General features: G+C 42.0%; 2 protein-coding genes across 2 annotated transcripts in view; one reads left to right on the forward strand and one right to left on the reverse strand.

The window, feature by feature from the left end:
• The first annotated feature begins 42 nt into the window (after positions 1-42).
• tmem50a (transmembrane protein 50A) lies at positions 43-18,935 on the forward strand. The gene is made up of 7 exons (XM_078237935.1): positions 43-136; positions 7,841-7,940; positions 8,827-8,939; positions 10,849-10,916; positions 11,810-11,902; positions 15,899-15,959; positions 16,098-18,935. Exons 2-7 carry the CDS (start codon positions 7,842-7,844, stop codon positions 16,141-16,143), a joined length of 480 nt encoding a protein of 159 aa, XP_078094061.1. The 5' UTR covers positions 43-136; position 7,841; the 3' UTR covers positions 16,144-18,935.
• Positions 18,936-20,799: 1,864 nt separating this feature from the next.
• rhd (Rh blood group, D antigen) overlaps positions 20,800-25,759 on the reverse strand; it is a 48,318-nt gene continuing 43,358 nt past the window's right edge. Inside the window, exon 10 of the mRNA XM_078237936.1 lies at positions 20,800-22,189. Coding sequence (XP_078094062.1) covers positions 22,163-22,189 — 27 coding nt within the window. The 3' untranslated portion in view covers positions 20,800-22,162. The remainder of the gene's footprint in view (positions 22,190-25,759) is intronic.

Here is a 25,759-nt window from a genome sequence, read left to right on the forward strand (position 1 = left end):
AGTCACGGGCCGTGACGTCAGACACGAATCACGTGACGACCCGGCCCCGAACGCGCATGCGCATTTCCATCTCGCTGCCGAGGGAGGATTGAGCGTTGTGTTTTTTTTGCCATCGCAGTTACTGGTGACCGAGCAAGTATGGATTCGTTTCGTCGTAGTGGGGTCGTTTCCTTTAAAGTGTATAACGTGTTCATTTCGCGTGTTTGATTTCCATTTTGTTCTTGTTGTTCACGGCGATATTCTGAGCCGTTGCCATAGGGTTCGTCGCAGCTTTGGGGTGCGCGCATGCGCCCCTCCCCCTCAGTGGGAGATGTAGTTTTGGGCACGACTGGGCTTAGCCTTAGGGAAGGAGTGGGAGTCCTGCAGGACTATAAATCCCAACAACACCGTAGGGCCTAGCCTTTCACTTTCGAGGCTCGGCTCAGTAATGTTACATCCTTACACCCATCCTCCAGTGATGTGGCTGCCATTAATTTATCTAAAAGATAATTCTTTAGGTGGGGATTGGTGGTCTTTATTGTTGACTGCATGTAGGCACAGATTAATTTAAGGTTGAAGTCATTTCACTATATTTAGGAATATTGATTCTAAAGTGGAGGAAGTTGGTATTGATTTATTTTGAGTACAGTATGTACCTTTTAAAATATTCTAGATTGCCAGATGCCAAACTATTGAATAATGTTTGCATTGCTGCATTGAAAATATTCTTTTTATTTTTATAATCTTAATTAGTTTACCTCATTGACCATAAAGCATGATCACTCTTTATCACCTGCCTGTGTTTCCGCTAAACCCTGCATCCTGTTACTGATTGCTCCCTTGTCTCTGTCTCTGGCTGATACACACTATTGCAATCCTGGTATCCTATCCAATCCTGAGCTGAGTTTATGATCTCATATTCTCTGTAATATGACCTATTTGTCTATCCCTTAGTCCATCTGTCACAGCAATCCTCATCTGTGTTTTTGTCACGTTCCTATATTTCACTATTCTAATTCCCTCCTGGTACCTCATTTTACACCTTCCGTAAACGTCAGTTCATTGAAGACTCTGTTTGCATCCTACGCTTGTCACCCCTGTCTTTGTTTGGTTACACTTACTCCTAGTCTTCCAATGCCACCAGTTTAAAATTTTAATGTGTATTTAACCCCTTCAGTTCCTTGACACTCTCTATTTGCGTAACTTACTTCAGTCCTACAATCTTCCTTGAAATTGCAAGCTTCTGGTGCCCTTCTCTGATTCCTTTCATTTGTACATCATGATTTCACCGACGCTTTGGTGGCTGTGCCTTTATTATTTGGGCTCTCACTTGTGTAATTCTCCAAACCTCACTGCTTCCATTTCTCTCTCCTTTTTTGAGGCTCTCCTTAGAAGCCAGCTCTTGCCAGGCTTTTGGTCATCCCTTGGTTATTTTTGACTGCTTCTAAAGCACATTGGAGAAATTTTTCAATGTTAATTGTGCCATGTAAATGCAACTTTGTTGTTGTCTCTCCTATCTTGTCTGCTTTTCCTATCCTCTCTTATCTGTTTCCCTCTTTCCCTATGTTCTTTTCTTCTCTATACCTTTTCTTTCAAGTGGTGTGGCCCGCTGTGGCAGTGAAAGGAGATGTTGGGGCTGTGGGGATAAAGTGGCCTTGAGTAGCTCCTTTCCCACTAATCATTCAGCTAGTGATGAAGCCACTTGATGTGCAAGTTCTTTCTTTTAAAGTAGTATGAGGTATCAATGACACTATGTCTTGGCATTTACACCTGTAATAATTTTCTATTGTATGTTTATTTTTACACTGCAGTGGCATTATTTGTTAATATACATGATCAGAAAAAATCAGTTGTATTTCAATTAATGCAGCATTCACAAAGTTTTGGGGAGAAAAAATTCCAGGGATCTACTACAATTTGTGTGGAAAGACAGTTTCTGATTTCATTCCTAAATAGTCCAGCTTTAATTTTAAAATTATGCCCCCTCATTCAGGATTTCACCAGCAGAGGAAAGAGGGTAGATTCAGACAAACGATCAAATATTTAATCATTTTAAAGGGGGTCAGTGTCCAAGTTTGATTTGGCAAAGAGTCTGCACAAGTTAGAATTTTTTTTTAAAAATTGATTCAATTTGAAATAAAGTTGAGCTTTCCATTGGCCCTTTTGTTTTTCCTTTTTGGACTTGCTTTTAGTGACTTAAAAGTTTGTTTATTAGTCACAAGTAGGCTTACATTCACACTGTAATGAAGCTACTGTGAAAAACCCCTCTTCGTCACACTCTGGCGCCTGTTCGGGTACACTGAGGGAGAATTTAGCACGGCCAATGCACCTAACCAGCACATCTTTGGACTGTGGGAGGAAACCCACCGCAGACACAGGGAGAACGTGCAAACTCCACACAGACAGTGACCCAAGCCAGGAATTGAACCCAGCAGTGCTAACCACTTTGCCTACCGTGCTGCCCACAAATGTACATGAACATCTAAATCCCTTCATTTCTCCACTGCATGTCATCATTAGGCAAATATGCTCATTTGTTTTTCAGTCTTCTGCACATTCAATTCCATTTTACTCACATAATCTACATCCCAAGAATCATAGAAACCCTACAGTACAGAAAGAGGCCATTTGGCCCATCGAGTCTGCACCGACCACAATCCCACCCAGGCCCTACCCCCATATCCCTGCAGATTTACCCACTAATCCCTCTAACCTACGCATCTCAGGGCACTAAGGACAATTTTTTTTTTAGCATAGCCAATCAACCTAACCCGCACATCTTTGGACTGTGGGAGGAAACCGGAGCACCCGGAGGAAACCCACGCAGACACGAGGAGAATGTGCAAACTCCACACAGACAGTGACCCAAGCTGGGAATTGAACCTAGGTCCCTGGAGCTGTAAAGCAGCAGTGCTAACCACCGTGCTACTGTGCCACCCTGTGAAACTTCTTCCTCACATCCACACTTCTTACTGTGCCCCTTTACTATCACCTGCAAACTTGGATACACAACTCCTTTTATTCAAGTCATTAATGTATGGTGAAGAACTGAGGCCCTAGTACAGCTCCCTGTGTGACATCATCCCATCAATCAAAGTGGACCTGTTATCCCGAGTCTGTTTTCTATTTTGCAATGTATATCACAAAATTATCTCCAATTCCATGCAATCTTATTTTTGCTAATCTCTTGAGTGGAACCATAACAAATTCCTACTGGAAGTCCATATACAAACTCCAGTATCCATTCTCGTGACCTCATCAAAAAATGTCAGCTCAATTAGTCAGATATGGTCTACTGTAGACAATTGGGGTAATGGGAGTTTGCCTATCTAGATTCCAATTATTTTCCGAACTACCATTTTTTAACATTTAATTAAATCAATTAAGTTCCTCACCTCATATTTTTAGGTTTCTTTATGTCGCTAATAACTTGTCTTTTTCCTCTGCTGTGAAAATGGATATAAAGTACTCATGAAAAAGAGTGGCATTTTCTTCTCCATTATAACCTTGCCCACATTCCCTTTTACCACTCTTTGGGTGTATTTTTGTAAGTTGCTGTTAGCTTTGCAACTTTTTCATTCCCCAAATTATATCAACAACAAAGAACAAAGAACAAAACAGCACAGGAACAGGCCCTTCGGCCCTCCAAGCCCGCGCCGCTCCCTGGTCCAGGATTGAATCCTGAATCCAGGATCCCCGCCCAATTTTCCAGCCTATCTACATACCAATATCCTATCCACCGAGCTGTCCCTCACAGCTACGATGCTTTGTTCATCACAACCTATTAACTCACCCCCACCCCCCCATTCCAGACCATGTGATCTCCAGGGAGAGGCGAAAACCCAGAGTGAAAACCCCAGGGCCAATATGGGGAAAAAAATAATCTGGGAAATTCCTCTCCGACCCCCTGAGGCGATCAAAACGAGTCCAGGAGATCACACCGGCCCTGATCGGAAAATGCTTCCCAACCCTAGTCATTTCCACTTCCACGAACACCATATGAATTCCCTGCCCCCGAGACAGGTTCCCAACTATCCGCAGTACCCTGATGTTGCTTTTTATAGCTCTCCCAGTCTACTGGATTTCTGCTTTTCCCTTGTGTTTTTGTTCATCTTTTCAGTTGGCATGACGTGCACCCTTACCCTCATTTGCTAACCTGGTTGATTAACTACACAAGTGGGGTCTTTGCCATTAAAGGTTGATACTGATTTTGTATCATTCTGAATATTCTGTTTGTCTTTAGATTTACCCTTGGACAGTTCATTACAATTTGTCATTGATTAGAACAATAATAGTAAATGGTGGAGGAATGATACAGCAACTTTTCTTTGACCTCCAAGTTTATTGTTCATACATCTCAGTAGCATTACAGACCCCCTGTAGTTTCCCCCAACTACCTTAGCTGCGTCCATTTATACTCTTTTGGAGGTTAAGCCAATGATCATCACCTGTGTTGATGTCTTCATTAGTTCAAGGGATGTGGGAATCACTGGCTGGGCCAACATTTATTGCCCATCCCTGAGGGCATTTAGGAGTCAATCACATTGCTGTGGCTCTGGAGTCACATGTAGGCCAGACCAGGTAAGGATGGCAGATTTTCTTCCCTAAAGAACATTAGTGAACCAGATGGGTTTTTACGACAATCAACAATGATTTCACGATCGCCATTAAATTTTTAATTGCAGATTTTTGAGTTCAAATTTGAGCATCTGCCATGGTGTGGTTGCAATAATTTTATTGGAAGAAATTTCCACAGCTGCCATAGCCTGTTTTTTAAAAAACACATTTTTGTCAGATGCATTTAATTTTTCCTGATCATTTCCCTGTTGGTTTCCTTTCGTTCTGCACTGATACACTGATGTAAAAGGCCAAGCAAGCTCCATATTGAGTCACACTGCCTCAATAACAGTCATAGAATCATACAATTCCCTACAATGCAGGAGAGGCCATTTGGCCCGTTGAGTCTGCACTGACCCTCTGACAGAGTGTCTTCCCCAAGCCCTTTCCCCTGTCCAATCCCTGTAACTCCTGACATCCACCATGGCTAATCCATCTAACCTACACATCTTGGGACACTAAGGGACAATTTAGCATGACTAATCTACCTAACCTGCACATCCTTGGACAGTGGGAGGAAACCGGAGCACCCAGAGGAAACCCACGCAGGCACTGGGAGGATATGCACTCTAAATAGACAGTAACCTGAGGCTGGAATTGAACCCAGGTCCCTGGAGCTGTGAGGCAGCAATGCTAACCACTGTGCCAGATGGTGTCTGGTCTGTATTGGGTTCTGTTTGCATGCCAGAGTAGAGCGCAGATGCTGCCAACTGTTCTGAACCTTTTTGCTTTTAGGTGGCACAAGACTTTGCAATTTAATAACATGTCCCATTTTAAAATAGACAATGAGGTAATGAGAGTGAGAAACTTGGGTCTGAAACAACTATGCTAAACTTAAATAAGAGTAATTAGAAAAGAATGAGGGCAGAGTTGGCTGGAGTGGGCTAGGAAAGGAGTTCAGCAGAAAAGACAGTTGATTAGCAATGGCAAGCATTTATGAAAATAGTTCATGACTCGCAGCAAAGATGTATCCCAGTGAGGAAGAAGGATTCTATGAAGGGGTTAAATCAATCATGGTTAACCATGGAAATTAAGGATAGTATTAAACTGAAAGAAAAAGCATACAATGTGGCAAAGAGTAGTAGTAAGCCAAAGGATTGGGAAAGTTTTAAAAACCAACAAAAGATGACCAAAAATAAAGGGAGAAGATAAACTGAGGATAAACTTGACACCAAGAGCTTCTTTAAAGTATGAAAAGGAAGAGAGAGGCCAACGTGGGCATAGGCCCCTTAGAAAATGAAACTGAGGAAATAATAATGGGGAAGCAGGAAATGGTAGAGGAATTAAACAAATACTTTGTGTCATAGAAACATAGAAACCCTACAGTGCAGAAGGAGGCCATTCGGCCCATCGAGTCTGCACCGACCACAATCCCACCCAGGCCCTCCCCCCACATATTTTACCCGCTAATCCCTCTAACCTACGCATCCCAGGACTCTAAGGGACAATTTTTAACCTGGCCAATCAACCTAACCCGCACATCTTTGGACTGTGGGAGGAAACCGGAGCACCCGGAGGAAACCCACGCAGACACGAGGAGAATTGTGTCAGTCGTCGCGGTGGAAGACACTAATAACATTCCAAAAATTCTAAATAATCAAGGGGCAGAAGGTAAGGGTAAGGGGAGGGGGTGGGGGAAAAGGAATAAATACAATAATTATCACTAGAGAAAAAGTGCTGAAGAATTTTAAGGGCTAAAGGCTGATAAATCCCTGGACCTGAAGGGTTGCATCCCTGGGTATTAAAGGAGGTAGCAACAGAGATGGTGGGTGCAGTAGTTGTAATCTTTCCAGATTCCTTAAATTCAGGAAATGTGCCAGAGGACGGTACAATGGTTAGCACTGCTGTCTCACAGCGCCAGGGACCTGAGTTTGATTCCAGCCTTGGGTCACTGGTTGTGTGGAGTTTGCACATTCTCCCCGTGTCTGTGTGGATTTCCTCTGGGTGCTCCTCCCACAGTCCAAAGATGTGCGGGTTAGGTGCATTGGCCATGCTAAATTGCCCCTTAGTGGCGATAAAGTAGGAAAGTGGAGTTGAGCATTACATCGGATCTCACTGAATGGCGAAGCAGACTCGATGGGCCAAATGGCCTACTTCCGCTCTTATGTCTTATGGTTGGTAGCCATGATGTGGAGATGCCGGCGTTGGACTGGTTACCAACTAGGGCACAGATTTTAGAGAATTGTCAAAAGCACCAGAGGCAACATGAGGACATTTTTTTACACAAGTTGTTAGGATTTGGAATGCAATGCCTAATAAGAAAGTAGAGATTCAATAACAACCTTTGTAGGAAATTGGATATATGCTTAAAGGAGAAAATAATTAAGAGTAAGACGCTTAGCAGTGTGGAAGATCAGAAGGATCTTGGGGTCCGGGTTCATAGGACGCTCAAAGCAGCGTCGCAGGTGGAGGCTATGGTTAAGAAGGCGTATGGAATACTGGCCTTCATCAATAGAGGAATTGAGTTTAGAAATCGGGAGATAATGCTGCAGCTGTATAGGACCCTGGTCAGACCCCAACTGGAGTACTGTGCCCAGTTCTGGTCGCCTCATTACAGAAAGGATGTGGAAGCCATAGAAAAGGTGCAGAGGAGATTTACAAGGATGTTGCCTGGATTAGGTGGCATGCCTTATGAGGATAGGTTGAGAGAGCTAGGTCTTTTCTCCTTGGAGAGGTGACCTGACAGAGGTGTATAAAATGTTGAGGGGTATTGATAGAGTGGATTCTCAGAGACTTTTACCCAGGGCTGAAATGGTTGCCACAAGAGGTCACAGATTTAGGGTGCTGGGGAGTAGGTACCGAGGAGATGTTAGGGGTAAGTTTTTCACTCAGAGGGTGGTGGGTGCGTGGAATCGGCTGCCGGTCGTGGTGGTGGAGGCGGATTCGATAGGGTCTTTTAAGAGACTTTTGGATAAGTTCATGGAAGTTAGTAAGATAGAGGGTTATAGGTAAGCCTAGTAGGTAGGGACATGTTTGGCGCAACTTGTGGGCCAAAGGGCCTGTTTGTGCTCTAGCTTTCCTATGTTCTATGTTCTAATTGCAGTGATATGGGGAAAAGCAGGGCAGTGGGTCTAATTGGATTACTCTTCAAAGGAACGAATACAAGCTTGAGGGGCTGAATGTCTGCCTTCCATGCTGTAACCATTCTGATTCTGTAATTTCTTTAAGTCTGAATCTAGGTATATGTTTTCTTTAAAAAAATAAAGGCTTGACGTGTATGGCTTGTCTTTCTTTGGCCTTATAGGATGTCGGGATTTTTAGATAATATCAGATGTCCAGATTGTGAATGTATTGACTGGAGTGAGAAACGGAATGCCATTGCGTCAATGGCTGCTGGTGTGTTGGTATGTAACCCTGCAAATCTTGATTTTTTTGTTTTGAAAATAAGATAATTATATAAGTGATAATTCAGCTTAGTTACAAGATTTATATGTGATGAGGAGGCACTAATTACTTGATATAACCAAGCTCTAGAAAATCTTGTTCTAATATGCCTGCTTAATCCCTCTAATGCTATCTGTTTAAATTATTCTGTTACATTCCACACTGAAGTAGCATCCTTATCACTGAGATTAATGTGCATGATTGTGTTGCTACAATTAAATAGAGTTATAGATTAAATGCAGGGTGCTCACGGGTTTGTTTCGAGTCCAATATGTTGACTATTGCCTGAAGCCTACTCACATCCATAATGCATAGATCTTTTAAAACAAAATCTTCTGCCTCCACTCTTCAAAATCTCATCCCTCTCTTTCCTGAAGACACTAATACCTTAGAGTTTACAATTGCATAGATTCTGGTGGTGGTACTTCACTCAAGCTAATATTCACATTGAAGTCTTGGCATTGACTGTTCAACCATGGGATAACATAGCCTAGCCTAATCCCATTCTTCCCCAATGTTGTGCATATATATTTCACATTGTATTAATCAACACTCCTCCCAACCTATGGGACTTTTGCCTCAGCAAATTGTAACATTGGTATTAATGCCTTGACTTAGAGCAACTAATTTGGGGACAGAGGAGAAAATTAATCTGAGAGCTTTTGTCTGTGTTGGCGTGCTCTCTTTGGGTGAACAATTTTTGTTGTGCCTTCTTCGCCTTTTTTATCCCAAGGTATTGTATTTGTGCTTGGAAATATGCCAATTCTAATAAAAATGTGGAAAAATGGATTTTAGATTTTGCTTAACTATCCGCTTATGGCATTTTGAAGCATTTTGTTTCTCTAGTTTTTCACAGGCTGGTGGGTTATCATTGATGCTGCTGTGAAGTATCCTGAAATGGACAAATTCAACCACTCCTACCACACCTGTGGCGTTATAGCAACACTTGCATTTCTCATGTAAGTAACGATGAGCTTTCACAGTCTTGAACATGGTGTGGGCCCACCCAGATCAATCTCTATCTTTCCTGTAATTTATCTTCTGCCTTTGCCACAGAACTGCAAAGTCACATTTAACATCACTGACTTTGACACAGTGCACTCTCTCCTCATCATCCTTCTCCACTACTCTACAGCCAGTTGCCATGCTATCCTCCTCCAGTGTTGTTCATCTGAATGACCTTCACCTGGTACCACTCTTACTCAAATCTGTCGTAGCCAGAGAATATCCTGCAATGGCTTTTCTTTCCACACTTTTTTCTCTGGGAACTTGAAAGCATTTATCCTCAGCCCAGCCAATTTCTCATCTACATGTTGTTTGTTGGTGAATTCTATCCAATAATTTGACATTAGATTCCTGATATGTACTAACAACATTCAACCCCTCCACTGCCTCTTTGTTATCATATTGGCTATCCACCATTCAATTTTGGATAGGCTAAAACGCCATTCAATTAAATACTGAAAACACTCATTATCTGCAGCCCCTACCACACAAGCCACTGATTCTATTATTCCCTCTCTTTCTCTCCTGAAGACATTAGTATCTTGCAGTTTACAATTGCATAGATTCTGAATGGCCTCTGTTACTTCATTCAAGCTAATATTCATATGTAAGCCTTAGCACAGATTGTTTAACATGGGACAGTCATCGTCAAGCCTAATCCCATTCTTGCCCAATATTGCACATATATATTTCACGTAGAGGTTATTGTATAAATCAATACTCCTCCCAACCTATGGGACTGAGGTAAATTGTTACATTGGTATTGCTGCCTTGGCTTAGAGCAACTAACTTGGGGACAGAGGAGGAATTGAATCTGAGAGCTTCTCTATCTGTGTTGGTCACTTTTGTGGGCTAACCAGACTGTTTGAAACCTCAGTATCCTATTTGATTCTGATCTGACCTTTTTGTCCTCATATAATCTGCATCATCAGGACTGCTTATTCTACATAGGAGCAAGAGTAGGTCATTCGGCCCCTCGAACCTTCCCTGCCACTTAATTAGAACATGGCTGATATTCTACCTCAACGCCATCTTCCTGCACTACCCCCATGCCCTTGGATGTCATTGATATGTAAAAATCTATCGACCTCTACTTTGAACATACTCAATGACATGAGCCTCCACAGCCCTCTAGGCTAAAGACATCCAAATAGATTCTCCATCCCCTGAAGAAATTTCTCCCCATCATGGTCCTAAATGCCACCTTGTATTCTGAGACTGTGTCCTTTGGTTCTAGACACCCCCTAACCAGGGGAAAGGTCCTTCCTGCATCAATACTTCAGTGAGACCATCTCTCATTCTTCTAAACACCAGAGAATACAAGCCCAGACTCCTCAACATTTCTTCAAAGGACAATCCCACCATCCTAGGGATTAGTTTGGTGAACCTTTATTATACTCCCTGTGTAGTCTCACCAAAACTCTATACAACTACGCAAATTCTCAATGCCATTAATTTCTTTAATTTATTCTTTATTGGGATGTGGATGTTACTAAAAAGAACAGCATTTGCTGCCTGTCTCAAATTCCCCTTGAATCGAGTGGCTTGCTAGACCTTTTTCAGAGGGCAGTTGAGAGTCAACCACATTGCTGTAGGTTTGGAGTCACATGAAGGTCAGACAGGGTAAGGATAGCAGATTTCCTTCCCAAATGGGCATGAGTGAAACAACTGGGTTTCAATGACAATTGCCACCATTCCGGTGACCAGCTTTATATTCCAGATTTTCATTAATTGAATTTAAATTCCACTAATTGCCGAGGTGGGATTTGAACCCACGTCCCCAGATGATGTTATCACTACGTTGCCATCTCCGCATGCTGGTAATATAATGAAGCTTTACTTGAAAATGTCTTTTCTTTTTAGGATAAATGCTGTTTCAAATGGACAGGTCCGTGGAGATGGTTATAGTGAAGGTTGTATGGGCCAGACAGGTATTTTGTTTCATTCTAATCAATAATATGAAGTGAATTAAGTGATCTCTGAGCTGGCATCTAGTTAATTTCTGTTCTTGGCTGTTCGACATTTTGTTTCTATTTTAATGTATGGGTTATGATTCCCTGTAATCAAGGTGAGTCTGTCTGAATCCTCTCAGTTTGATATCTGCTTTAACAGAATCTGTGAAGAAGTTGGTGAATTGTTATATCAGTTACCACATGCCCCTGCACCAAGCATTCCCAACCACGATTGTAACTAATGAAGGGTGTGCTCTTCTCTGACCATCTTTCTTTAGAATTTAGTTCTGTTATCCATAAGAGGATAGGTTTGTGGATCTGCTCACCTCTTAGTCACAGTAAGAAGTTTAACAACACCAGGTTAAAGTCCAACAGGTTTATGTGGCTTTTGCTACCAAATAAACCTGTTGGACTTTAACCTGGTGTTGTTAAACTTCTTACTGTGTTTACCCCAGTCCAACGCCGGCATCTCCACATCACCTCTTAGTCAGCCAGAGGAGAATATGTCTCTTGCGCATTTACTTATCCACTGGACTAGTAATAGGAGGACATAATTCTAGCTTAGGAAAGTCATTGCATCTACAACTTGCTTGTCCATTAAAAATAATTTGTGTCCTTTTATCATAGCGGAAAAGTACCATTACGGCAAATAATATGATTGGTAAATAATCTGCCACAATGTTCTATAATCCACATGGTTTACAACTTCTTTGTGAATATAAAACCCTGTCTCTAATGCTAACCTGCATACTTTTTGAAAGATTCCCGAGACTGATTTTGAAGTTGCTACTATATATTTTAATCAATTTCAGATGACTTGCTATCAGTTAAATTGTATACTGCACACCCTAATACGTACTGTTATTTTACAGGTGCTCGAATCTGGCTCTTCATTGGTTTTATGTTGGCATTTGGATCTCTCATTGCATCCATGTGGATCCTCTTTGGGGGTTATGTTGTGCCACGTAAGTGAATGCAAGTTATTCCTCTAATTGGCCTTCTTGAAACCCATTTATTTAGTCCCATGCCTGACTGATTTGATTTATTATTGTCACATGTATTAATATACAGTGAAAAGTATTGTTTCTTGCATGCTATACAAACAAAGTATACCGTTCATAAAGAAGGAAAGGAGAGAGTGCAGAATGAACAGTCATAGCTAGGGTGTAGAAAAAGATCAACTTAGTGCAAGGTTGGTCCATTCAAAACTCTGATAGCAGCAGGGAAGAAGCTATTCCTGCATCGGTACGTGACCTCAGACGTTTGTATCTTTTTTCCCGACGGAAGAAGGTGAAAGAGAGTATGTCTGGGGTGCATGTAGTACTTAATTATGTTGGCTGCTTTTCTGAGGCAGTGGGAAGTGCAGACAGAGTCAACGGATGGGAGGCTGGTTTGCGTGATGTACTGGGCTTCATTCACGACCCTTTGTAGTTTCTTGCAGTCTTGGGCAGAGCAGGAGCCATACCAAGCTGTGATACAACTGGAAAGAATGCTTTCTATGGTGCATCTGCAAAAGTTGGTGGGAGTCGTAGATGACATGCCAAATTTCCTTAGTCTTCGGAAACTGATGCTGAAACCCAAACAATTAGCTGTGATTTGTTGCTAGTTTTTGTGTTAGGTTACTTCTCTGTCAATGCTTCCTAAAGGTTTAAAATAAAGTAACGGCACAAACAGGTTGATTAACCGCTGTTCTCAACACTTATAGACAATATATCAGGAATTCTTGTTATTTTTAATACATTTTGCCATTTAACCAGGGTTGAGCTTTTAAGATTAGACTTCATCATTGTTTTGTGTATTTCCTGAGTATTCAATTTTTGCATGTTTTTAAAAAAAATTGCACTTGGGGTAATGGAGACAGTGTTTACGGTACGATACAGGACTTTGGAAAACTAGGGGTTGCCTCACAGCGCCAGGGACCCGGGTCGATTTCCAGCTTGGGCCACTCTGTGCGGAGTCTACATGTTCTCCCCGTGTCTGCATGGCTTTCCTCTGCGTGCTCCGGTTTCCTCCCACAGCCCAGAAGACGTGCTGGTTAGGTACATTGGCCATGCTAAATTCACAGTAACTTCATTGCAGTGTTAATGTAAGACAACTTGTGACACTAATAAATAAACAAAACTAAAACTAAACATATATATTTTGGGAGAGGGTGTGCATTTTCAACACAATGTACAAGGACAAGAAAGAAAATTTTCACAATTGCCATGTTTACTGATCTCCAATTTGATAGTTCTGAGCGCAATGTCACTTTAATGGTTTCCCTTAACTGTCTGCATGAAAAGGGGAAAAGTGTTTTTTTATTTAAACTTATTCTTGGTATGATGAGGAAACATGGAGTCCCTTGAAGACTGTAATAATCTTTCCAAGGCGAGTCTCCCTTGAAGATCTGAAACTTGGCACTCGTAAAGACGGTGACATTGTCAGAGATCAGGACTTCGGGTATCCTGTGCATGCAGAAACATTATCGTAGTTTCTCAATGGTAGCATGGGAAATGGTGGAACCCATGCGATGTATCCAATCATTTGGAGTGCGGGTTGACCATAATTTTTAAAAGCCTGGTGAAGTCTAAATGCACTCGCACCCAGGACGTACCAGGCCACTCCCATGGATATAGGGAGGCTGAGGGGAGGAGCTTTTGATTCTCTTGGCACGACTCACACTGTCTGACCAAGTCAGTAATGTCCACATCAAGGTCAGGCCACCATACCTAGCTCTTGGATAGCATTTTCATCTTCGAAATCCCAGGGTGGCCATGGTGTAATTCCATAAGTATCAGACATCACCCTGGGTGAAGGATAACTACGTGGGAACCCCAGAGGATGATGCCATCCTCAACGCTGAGCTCACCTTCGTCAAGTAGTGTTTCATTTCATCTGAGGGCTGTCCTTTGAATCCTCATGTAATATTATATTTCCAGTGCTGACCTTGGTCTTTTTTCAAAATAGCATGTATTTTGACTGTCCGTACATCTTGGCCTCAGTTCTGATCTTCTGCAGCCTTTCCAATAGTCTGCTGTCTTGGCATCTAGAACCTTCTGGAATTTGCTCCTGAGGAGTTTGAAGGCTGTGCCTGACCTACTTTGACTGCCTGGTGATACGACTCAGGCTCCACCGCTGTCAGGCATTCAGAGATATTTCACCAACACCGTCGCTCTCAGTTGAGGGATGAATGTTGCATGCCCCTCTCCCCAATCAGAGGACACTGTCGTCTGATGTCCCCTGTAGTTCCTGAGCTCCTTTTTCTGCATTCTCCAATGAGAGAGCTTTCTGAATGACCTTCTTTAGATCCAAATTGGGTTCTGCCAATAATTTCTTTTGGACTGTCACATTGTTAATTCTCCAGACCAGAATATGTTGCAATATGTCATTCAGGGGTGGCCCATATTCACAGTGTTCTGTCAATTTTTGCAACCTGTTCAGAAATTTGGTGACAGATTCCGCAGGGGTTCACCCTGCAATTCAAAGCGGTATCGCTGGAGCATTATGGAAGGTTTTGGGTCATAAGAGCCTTTAACCAAGTCCACCAATTCATTAAAGACTTTGGAGTCAGGGTCATCCGGGTAAGTCAGGCTTTTTATTCCACTGAAGGTCGAGACCCCGCATGCTGTCAGCAAGATCACTTTCTGCTTCTCATCCCTCTCAATATTGTTGGCCCAAAAAAAGTAATGCATGCACTCTGCATATTGGGCCAGTTTTCTATGCTTGCATCGTAGGCTTCAAGTTGACCAAAAAGAAGCATTTTTCTTACCGGAGGATTACTTGTCTTGACAGTAAAGATGGTCCTGAAGGAAGAAAAAAACCTCGCTTTACTCCTCGTCGCCAATATAATAATCTTATGAGGCCAGCTCATTGCTATCGCTAAAATTTTCAAACTGGATAAAGACCTATAATGGCTGAATCTTATATCTGTAACTCTTGAACAAAATAAGCCACCTGTCAGTATCAGGGAAACTTGCACATGGTTGTCTCTGAAAAACCACTAATGACCCCTTGTGGGCTGCACAGACCAAGTTCAAAGAAAGCTTTACAAAAGCTGTCTAATTTCATAACCCAGGCTGACCAACAGGAGTCGGCCCGTCTGCTAAGACAAAGGGCCCCGCCACCTTCCCTTTGATTCTTTATGATTGAGGCATTCCACAATTGAGAGGACCCAGACAAGGTTGCATATCCTTTGTCAAAGACAGTATGAAGAACTGGGAGGCATGTGACATGGACCAGTAATATTACCTTGCAACCTCTCAGTCTGCCATTTTCCCAACTAACTAGCAGCATCACAGACCAGGAGCTTTGGCCCAGGTTGGACACCTGGCCCCATCTACACAGCTTCTACTGGAAAGTTTGTACCATCGCTGACAAAACTGATTTATCTCTGCATGCCTATCCCTTTGTGTGAAGTCAACCCCACTGAAAAAGATAATTTCAGCTCACTGACCTCTGTGAAAGAATACCATGTTGGACTTGGATCCTGGAACCCACGTGGAACAATACATCTTGTCTCTGCCCTTAAATCTTTCCTTTCTCTATTCCTCTCTTGTGTATGAGTGCAAAGGAGGTAATGTTATCATCCCCCTCTCACGTTTTGTTTGGGCAAATGAGCCTATCCTATCTTGTGTTTGCTGTGGGGTTATTAATGGAAAACTGGATCACCCCAAAACTGAGGGATTGGGAAATATGTCATCATTTATAAAGGGGAAAGCAAATCAAAAACAACTTTCTGTTTATGGATGGGTGGTGAGAGGAGAAATTCATGCTGTTAAATGAATCCCCCTCCTTTCTGTAACTCTACTAAAATAATCTTTGGAATATAATTATGTCTTGATTAGACAAAATGTTTTATGTTGAAAATTGAGATTTCTTCCAAGTTTTAGGTGCTGTCTGTTTCTGTTTTTCTAAACTTGCATTTTTTCCAGGTTTTTAAAAGATATATATTTATTTGATTATTACTTTTCTCTTTCTAGAGAAGCCAGATGTTTACCCTGGAATAGCTGTCTTCTTCCAAAATGCATTTATCTTCTTTGGGTAAGCATTTAAGTAATGGTAATATATTCTGAAATTTTTTTATAAAGACAAAACTAAAATGAACAGCAATTCTAAGCAACTGAAATACAGAAACCTTTTAACTTTTTTACTGAAGAAGTTTGTTTCTCTCTTGTGCAGGGGTCTGGTTTTCAAGTTTGGCCGTACAGAAGACCTGTGGCAGTAAATATCCAAGCATTGCAATGTATGAACCATATTTTGTATTTTCTCACACAACCTGTCTTGCTGTATTTGTTAGTAACTTTTGCTGTTAAGTTTACATGCTGCCACCATTCTACAACTTCCCTTTCGGAGCTTGTCACTCATATCAGACTTTGATATATGTTTTTTTTTTAATTAATGGACATTGTTAGGATGAGTGACAAATAATATAGAACAGATTAAATTGTTATCCCCAGTAGTGGCCGAATTCAGAATGATGGAGGATTGTAAATGAAGTATAACATGATTTGTTTTTTTAAACAATAGGTGGGAATTTCCTGACAAACCATGTCAGGAATCACTGATTTTTGTCACCAATCTCCCCAATGTGAGCGTGTTCCATAATTTCCTGTAAAACTTATTTGCACACATTGCAGCAAACTTGACGTTCAATGGACCTTGCAAGAAGTGTGACCAAGGTTGGGCACAGTTTTACACACTGCTCAATTATTTATCTCAAAAAGTGTCAAATCTGTGCATGCACAGTTCCTCGGTGAACTCTGATATGATCTTTGCGCCCTATATGATCTTTGCGCCTTGTAATCTTCATTCTTTGTAACATTGCTTGGTGGATCACATGTATCCACTTTTCACAGCCCTAGAGAAGATCTTCATGTCGTAGGACCTGGGACCAGTTGTAAGGTTCCAAGAATCAGCTGCTTCATGATCATTTAGGGGGTCATTTTCATATCTTCAGAAGACAAGGAATGAGTGCCCTGGAGGAGTCATGTGACTGCTCCACTGAGGCACAAATAGCAATGAACATCTTTTGGCAATTCTGACACGTGAAGGAGTTTTCTGAGCCGATAAATGGTCATACTGGTAAATGCAGCAAAGACATCACTGGTTTTGCTGCATTAACCTTTGCAGTGCTGCTGGGGAGACAATCCAAGTCTCCAGCACATACTAGAGAATTCAAACGATGCAGCTATTGTACAGGCAAAACTCTCTTGGATGTGGGAGGTGCAACAACAATGCTCTTGTTCTACTTCATTGTTATTTGGCACAATTGCACATTGTATTTCTGCTTTGCTTCAATGTGTCTTGAGAATCAGTGATCCCAAATGTATAAATTGCTCCACCCATTTCACAATCTCACTTGCAAATCTAGAGATTGTAAATCCGTTCTTTCAGGGTTGGGGAGGAACAGCATGTTTGCTGCTGTCTCCTGCCGTGGTTAGTCACACACCATTATTCCTGCCTCGGTCACCCTCCTCTAGAATAACAGGAAAATGTGTGCCAGTGGAGCTACTTTGCCACTCTGAACGCATTGTATAGAGTGAGATTCCTACTGTACTAGTATCAGGAATCAACTAGCCTTTGGATGTGCAACATGAATTCAAGCAAAGTAACAACCAAATAACTGGAAAAAAATCATTCTAAAGTACAAAAAACAAGCTGCATGTAGTCCTGCATGACTGAGATTCCTGAGTGATATTCCACCAGAAGGTAATATCGGGCCCATCTATGCCTAGATTTCTTGAGATAACTGAATATCACAAAATAGAATGACTTCAAGAAAGCTGTGCTTGCAGCTGTTTTAAATAGAGTCACAACTGTTACTAAGTTTTGGAGGACTTTGTTCGGTAAAGAGCGCTTTGACCAAATTGACAAATGTTCTAGTAAATTAGAATAGGGTTAGCCAGTTTGCCCCACACCATATCGTCCTCCAGCTCTTACCCTGGGAAACAGGTTTCCAATGTAGACACACCATTGCTGCAATAGAAGTTTTCAGGAAATTCTGAACCGATGTATTTTAAATATAAAGTTCCTGGATGTGAAACTAACTAATTTGTATGATGCTTTGCACAAGCTCAAGATGTCTTGGAGCTTTACAGCTAATGAAATTCATCTTGGGTAGTTACAATTGCTGTACGCTTGCCTACTAAACAAGTTTCCATAAACGGCAATGGGTTAAATTTCTGCAATACTCAACCTTTTAGAACTATTGTTTGTTTAAACAATATTGATGAGCTAGGGAATACTGCAAAGTTGCAGCAAAGATTTCAGGGCTCATAAGTCAGAGAATCCTGACGACAGTTTCTCTTTAACTTGACTAGTTCTCTCTTATGCTCTCCTCTTTTCTGATCTGCCAAACCCAGGCTGCCTGAATCTATTATTGGAAAAGCAAGTAGTAATACATGACTTGGGTAATTCAGAGGACCATTGCCAGATGTAGGGGAGCAATGTTGATGCAGTAATTGTTGATTTGTAAGTAGAGTTTTATATTAGTTAAAATGAAGGTCATTGTATCAACTGTACCTAACCACATGTTTGATGCTGATGTTAGGGAAACTCCAGCCACGGTGGCATCCTTAAAACTTTCGTTTATTTGAAAATCTTGAGTATAAATGGCTAAGTTGGCAGCCATGTCCACTATGAGCCATGCTGATCTACACACACACACACACACTTGATAGCTAACTGGTAATTATGTTTTGTATGTAGTGCTGTAACTGTTGCATCACTGATAACAAGTGCAAAAGAATCCCATAAAAATGTTCTTAAAATAATTCTTTTGTATATAATTCAGTTTTGCACAGACATATAAAGCAAACTTGAGTGCACAGTTATGACTTTCTCTCTTGCTTTGGTAAAGTTGCCACGGGGCTCAATCATGTATTTTAATGACTTGCTATTTTGAGTATTCAATATTTTTCATTTGTGTTTTTAATAATGAAGTGTACAAGCAATGTAATAATTGCAAAATTGCTAAGTATTAAAATCTGTTCAATAAATGAGTAAATTTCAAAAATAGTGGAAAAGTGACTGAATCTATTTATTATAATATTTAGAATTTTGATGTGCTATGCCATCGAAGGTAAACCTTGGGGGTGGGGGGATTTTCCAGCTGTTCACGCCAGCAGGATTTTCTGGTTCCACTGCACTGAACGGAGATTTGGTTGAGTGTGGCGGTGGGTGTAAATGGCCGGTAAGATTGCACTTAATATGTCCAATAATTCTCTGCATTGTGACTGCTTTATTTTGGTCATATGCTTGGGTCAGCATTAAACATTGTTACCTCACAAGAAGGGGTGGAAATGTCACCGAGTGAGTTACTCAAGGCTGCCCTGGTCTTCAATTCATGATGTGGAGATCATGTGAGAACACCATCCACCAGATACACGGTACATACTCTTGCAATTCGGCCAACGTTGTCTACCTGATACGCTGCAAGAAAGGATGTCCCGAGGCATGGTACATTGGGGAAACTATGCAGACGCTGCGACAACGGATGAATGAACACCGCTCGACAATCACCAGGCAAGACTGTTCTCTTCCTGTTGGGGAGCACTTCAGCGGTCACGGGCATTCGGCCTCTGATATTCGGGTAAGCGTTCTCCAAGGCGGCCTTCGCGACACACGACAGCGCAGAGTCGCTGAGCAGAAACTGATAGCCAAGTTCCGCACACACGAGGACGGCCTCAACCGGGATATTGGGTTCATGTCACACTATTTGTAACTCCCACAGTTGCGTGGACCTGCAGAGTTTCACTAACTGTCTTGTCTGGAGACAATACACAACTTTTTAGCCTGTCTTGATGCTCTCTCCACTCACATTGTTTTGTTTCTTAAAGACTTGATTAGTTGTAAGTATTCGCATTCCAACCATTATTCATGTAAATTGAGTCTGTGTCTTTATAAGCTCTGTTTGTGAACAGAATTTCCACTCACCTGAAGAAGGGGCTAAGAGCTCCGAAAGCTTGTGTGGCTTTTGCTACCAAATAAACCTGTTGGACTTTAACCTGGTGTTGTTAAACTTCTTACTTCAATTCATGGGCAGATCAGCGTGAACTGTTTTCCACCGGTCCTGGTTTGGGAGAGGAAAATGTAATTTGGGAAAGTTTACAGGGCAATCAATGATGTGGAAGAAATGAAACCGAAGATGCAGGAAATTTCAGGCCTGGCAGCATCTGCAGATAGAGAAACAGAGTTGACATTTTGGGTCTTGTGACCATCAATCAGAACTGGGTTTTTTCCCTTTTCACAGATGCTTCCAGACCCGCTGAGTATTTCCAGTATTGTTTTTTATTTCAGATTTCCAGCATTCAATGTTTTGCTTCTGTATTTTGGAAGAGGTGGTTTGGCAAAACCACTCTCATCGATGCTTCTATTAGGGCTAGCATAGGAAGAGAGAAATGGGAAATGTGGTACCTGGGGAGTGATTTTCTGACCTTGCAGATCGTGCCAATCCTGGGAAATAGTGTGTGGGGCCTAAAAGTCAGCTCCGCGCCCACTGCCAAACAGTTCACAATCATCCAGCTCCCTTCCTAATGGCGCAAACCAGAAAGGGCATGAGGCCGATTAGCATATTTAAAGTGGCATTTAAATATGCATAGCCCATTCGACGCCAGATTCTCCCAGTTCCCGGGATCTTCAGACCTTCGGACGCAGCATGAGACAAGCGAGAATCAGTACTGGTCTCCCGCAGTGGAAACCAGGCGCGATGGCCATGCCAAGGGGCTTGGAGGCTATTGAAGCCCCCAGGTGGTTAGGGACAGCAACCAGCACAATGGGGCAGAAAGACAGTGCCCTGCGTGTCCGTCACTGAGTTTTGGCTAACGAAAAGAAATCGTAAGTTGAATCATCGCGGTAACAAAAACAAAGAGTAACCTCTATAGTAGCCATGTTGCAATTCAAATAGGTTTAATATATTTGCTCCAAAGAAACCTTGAGTTGTAATAAATACATATTTGCATCAGACAAAATATGCCTTTTAATCATTTTCAAACGATCTACCTCACAGATAAGCAATTCAGGAAATTGTGGTCTGTTGCAAAAATGTGTTCCACTGCATAAGAATGACAACCTTGCCTTATGTTTAAAAAGGTTAAAAAAAAATACTCTGTAGCTGATACTAAATTATTTTGGAGGTATGTTGTCGATCAAAATTAGGTAAAAATGTTTCTGAGTGATGCTAGGTGGTAAAAATTATGTTGGTTGGAAAAATGGATTAGTAAATGATAGAAATGACTGAATCCTATCCCTATTCTGATTATGTTTATAACATTTAAAATATTTTCAATTTAAAAAAAAAAATTAATTTGAAAGGAACTTTGAGAAAAGCTGACGTCAATTTTCAGTGATGGTATTGGATTTGGAGTGGTAGAAGTATTAAAGTAAATCTTATAAATTTTTATGCTTGGCATGGAGCTTCAAATACAACAGAATGTGTCAGAAATTTAGACTTTCAGTCCAGAAGAAACTATTTAAAAAGAAAATGAATTGAAAAACACTTGGTGTATGCCGACCTTCATGCCTAAATCTTTGAGTAGTGCTGTTGGCAAACAAAGCTTTACACACAACATTTTTGTGAAACCTACACAATTTCATAATTGCCCCCAGTGATATTCCTGAAAGATCATTCTTCCTGCATGAGAATGTGTAACAGCCAGCCTCGATTTTATTCACAGACATTTTTCCATCAGGAACATTGGGCGGTGGTCAGGAATGGACACCTCCAAATCTGATTCTCTCATTCCTTTACAAAGGACACAGAGATCATTGCAGAACCCTATAATTGGCCTGGCTCACATTACCTGACTTAGCACAGACTGTAGAACCTGGATCTTCCTGGTCTGTATGGCTGTTCAAAAGGGCGCAATACATTTGCTCTATGCTCCATCAGGGGCGCTCACTGTCTCTGAATATTTACATATTAAACATTTCTCCAGCTATTAATGCTAGGTTAAAATTTTCACATTATCTGGCAATGCAAACTTGTACACATTCAATATAACATTTAATCAAAAAACAGAAAACAATTAATGCATAAGCTATAACATTTTGACAAAGGGTTTCCAACCTTGTGGGTTTTCAACATGTATGGACATACTTTACATTAATCCAATGCTAAAATTCAAGAGATATTTGTTCTTTTTCTTTGTACACTTCTTGTGACATTAGTTCCACCCTTCTGAAATGATTCTTCATCTCTTGCCTCTGTTGTCATTTCCAAATAGGAACAATGTTGGTGAACGTTCTCAGACCGTAGTTACGAGGTGTGGAAACTATATTAGGAAAAAACATTGAATCAGCTTCACCGTTAACTCCATTTGATGCAGTTTATAGCAGATGTGAGTCTCCGAAGCAAAACTTCCCTGAGATTGATAGCCTCTTAACAGAGCTTTCAACCTGAGGGAAGTTTTGCTTTGGAGACAACTCTTTTCAAAGAGAAAAAAAATAGATTTAATGAAAGGCTGATGTAACAACAGTTCACTTATATTGATCACTTCAGCTCTTTGGCTTTTGTGTCATTTAAAATTGTGTACATTTTAATAATACTTATCATTTGAAAGATTTGAGCTTGTGAAGATAAGTGAGTGTTTATTTAAAATACCCGATGCTTGTGTCATTGTTGTTTCAAATGAGAACGGATGTTACATTTTAGATTAAAGCCAAAGGAAATTATTTAAAAGACTTTGGGGTGGGATCTTCGCCTGCCTCCCTCCTACCCGCACCCCATGGCATGTTTTGCAGCAGTGGAGGCGGCTCACATTGGGCACTGGCGGGATCTAACAGATAACAAGTATTGCATGGCTCTCCCATCCCTTCCAAGTGGAGGAATGGGACAGAGAAAGAAAAGTGCAAATAGAGAGAGAGATAAAGATTAGTGAAGGAGAGAGATTTGACAGAAAGATTAAAGTCAATGGGAAGAACATTGGATTGTGCATTATTGTCTAGTTTTTGTTGCGACTCAAGATTAGGTTTTTAAAGTTTTTTATTAGTGTCTCAAGTGGGCTTACATTAACACTGCAATGAAGTTACTGTGAAAATCCCCCAGTCGCCACACTCCGGCACCTGTTCAGCTACATTGAGGGAGAATTTAGCATGGCCAATGCATCTAACCAGCATGCCTTTCGGACTGGGAGGAAACCAGAGCACCCAAAGGAAACCCACGCAGTCACAGGGAGAATGTGCAGACTCCGCACAGACAGTGACCCAAGCTGGGAATTGAACCCATGTCCCTGGCGCTGTGAGGCAGCAGTGCTAATCACTGTGCTGCTCGAATTTCATCCCCTTTTGGAGGGGGAAATCTAACAAGAATTAGGGGAGGCGATGGCTTAGTAGCATTATTGCTAGACTAGTAATCCAGACACTCAGCTAATGTTCTGGGGACCTGGGTTCAAATCCCACACAGCAGATGGTGGAATTTGAGTTCAATAAAAAGTATCTGGAATTACGAATCTACCGATGACCATGAAACCATTGTCGATTGACGGAAAACCCATCTGCTTCACTAACATCCTTTAGGGAAGGAAATCTGCTGTCCTTACCTATTCTGGCCTTTGTGTGACTCCAGAGCCACAGCAATGTGATTGACTCTTAATTGCCCTCGGGCAATGAGGGATGGACAATAAATGCTGGCCAGCCAGCGAGGCTGATGTCCCATGAATAAATAAAATTAAAAATTGTCAAAGTGTCAGTTCTGGTGAGAAAAGCAGTCAAACTCAGATCCTAACAATTTGAGAGCCAATTAAAAGAGTGGGCGGAATTTGCTGTCTCTGGTGGGGTGAGAACTCTTGGAGCCAGGAACAAGTTCCCCCTGCCCCCGCTACACCACAATCGCAAATAACAATTAACTCTCCTAACCCCCCACCCCGGATATCCAGGGCATTCCCATTTCACCCCCACTCCCCTCTGCTCATCTGCTGCATCCCTATCCCCTCTCCACCCCACTCCTGATCATCCCTGGCATTCCCATCACACCCACAGCCTCCCCTCACCCCCCTCCCTTGCACCCTCCAATCATTGCTGCATCCCCATCCCCTCTCCCCATCCACCCCACCAGATTATCCCCACCATCGTCAAAGCCCTCACCGTCTGCTATCACCCCACCACCACAAACAGATGTCCCTGCACATGAGGCTCTCTTTAGGGCCTGTCCTGGCATTGCCAGGTGGCACAGGTTGGCACTGTGCCAACCTGGCAGTGTCAATCTGTGCTGGGGCCGTACCAGACGGCATTGCCAGGGCACTGCCTGGCCATGTCCCTCTCCCTCTGGGGGCTATGCTGATCTTTGCACCCCAAGAGAGATTCCCTCGACAGCTCCATGTCTGGGTGAACCTGTTCATAGAATCACAGAAACCCTACAGTACAGAAAGAGGCCATTCGGCCCATCGAGTCTGCACCGACCACAATCCCACCCAGGCCCTACCCCCATATCCCTACATATTTTACCCGCTAATCCCTCTAATCTACGCATCCCAGGACACTAAGGGGCAATTTTAGCATAGCCAATCAACCTAACCCGCACATCTTTGGACTGTTGTGAATTTCGTCGATGTGATATCATGTCAGCAAGGTTTGAAAATTTAGTAAGGGGGAGTGATTTGGCAAGAGGGGTGTATAATTATATTGAAATGTATTGTGATCTATTGTGGGCAAGATTACATCGCCGGCAAGGGTCTGGGAAAATCGGAGATCACGATCTCGTCAGTGAGATTTGCAATTTCTGGTTTTCACTGGATTTTGAGCCCGCTCCGGTGATCTCACACACAGAGTGCAGGCTGAAGATCCTACCCAACATTTTTGCAAAGATTGCTGTAGGTATACTTGAGGTTTAGACATTTTTTGTGGGCCTAGCCTAACAAAGTTGGAGAATTACTGAATCAGTCAATCTTGTTCAACTTTGGTTAAGAATGACAGCAGACCCAAGCGAAAATGTTTTTCATTGCATCATAGACGACGCACCATAGAAAGCATCTTTTCAGGACATTTCACAGATTGGTATGGCTCCTGCTCTGACCAAGACCGCAAGAAACAACAAAGGATTGTGAACGTAGCCCAGTCCATCACTCAAACCAGCCTCCCACCCATTGACTGCGTCTGCACTGCTCATTGCCTTGGAAAAGCAGCCAGCGTAATCAAGGACTGCACGCATCCCGGACATACTCTCTTCTACCTTCTTCCATCAGGAAAAACATACAAAAGTCTGAGGTCATGTACCAACTGACTGAAGCACAGCTTCTTCGCTGCTGCCATCAGACTTTTGAATGGATCTACCTTATATTAAGTTGATCTCTCTCTACACCCTAACTATGACTGTAACACTATATTCTGCATCCTCTCCTTTCCTTCTTCCCTATGAATGGTATGCTTTGTCTCTATAGCGCACAAGAAGTAATATTTTTCACTGTATCCCAATACATGCGACAATAATAAATCAAATCAAATCAAAAAATGGTTACAGTACTCGTGAACATCGGAGGATGCTGGTTCATTTCTGAGTCCCAAAGAATTCTTGATCTCAGTTGCGCTACCATTGCAAGATTTTAAATGAGGCAACGTAACTCCCCAGAAGGAGGGAGAAACAATCATATTTAGCTATCTCCTATCTGACTCAAGAGGAATGCATTTGAAACCTGCCACCAAGCTGCCCATTGTTTGGTAGAGAAGGTACATCATCTTCTCTAGGAGGTGATGGCCTAGTGGTATTATCGCTACACTATTAATCCAGAAACTCAGCTACTGTTCTGGGGACCTGGGTTCGAATCCCACCACAGCAGATGTGGAATTTGAATTCAATCAAAAATATCTGGAAATAAAAATCTACTGATGACCACGAAACCATTGCCAAT

The sequence above is a fragment of the Mustelus asterias genome, chromosome 21, assembly GCF_964213995.1.
Source record: "Mustelus asterias chromosome 21, sMusAst1.hap1.1, whole genome shotgun sequence".
Taxonomy (NCBI): Eukaryota; Metazoa; Chordata; class Chondrichthyes; order Carcharhiniformes; family Triakidae; genus Mustelus; species Mustelus asterias.

Coding starts and splice junctions, on each gene's coding strand:
- tmem50a (XM_078237935.1), top strand. CDS start 7,842: ATGTCGGGATTTTTAGATAATATCAGATGTCCAGATTGTGAATGTATT. Junction 8,940..10,848: donor GCAACACTTGCATTTCTCAT/GTAAGTAACGAT, acceptor TTTTCTTTTTAG/GATAAATGCTGTTTCAAATG. Junction 15,960..16,097: donor AATGCATTTATCTTCTTTGG/GTAAGCATTTAA, acceptor TCTCTTGTGCAG/GGGTCTGGTTTTCAAGTTTG.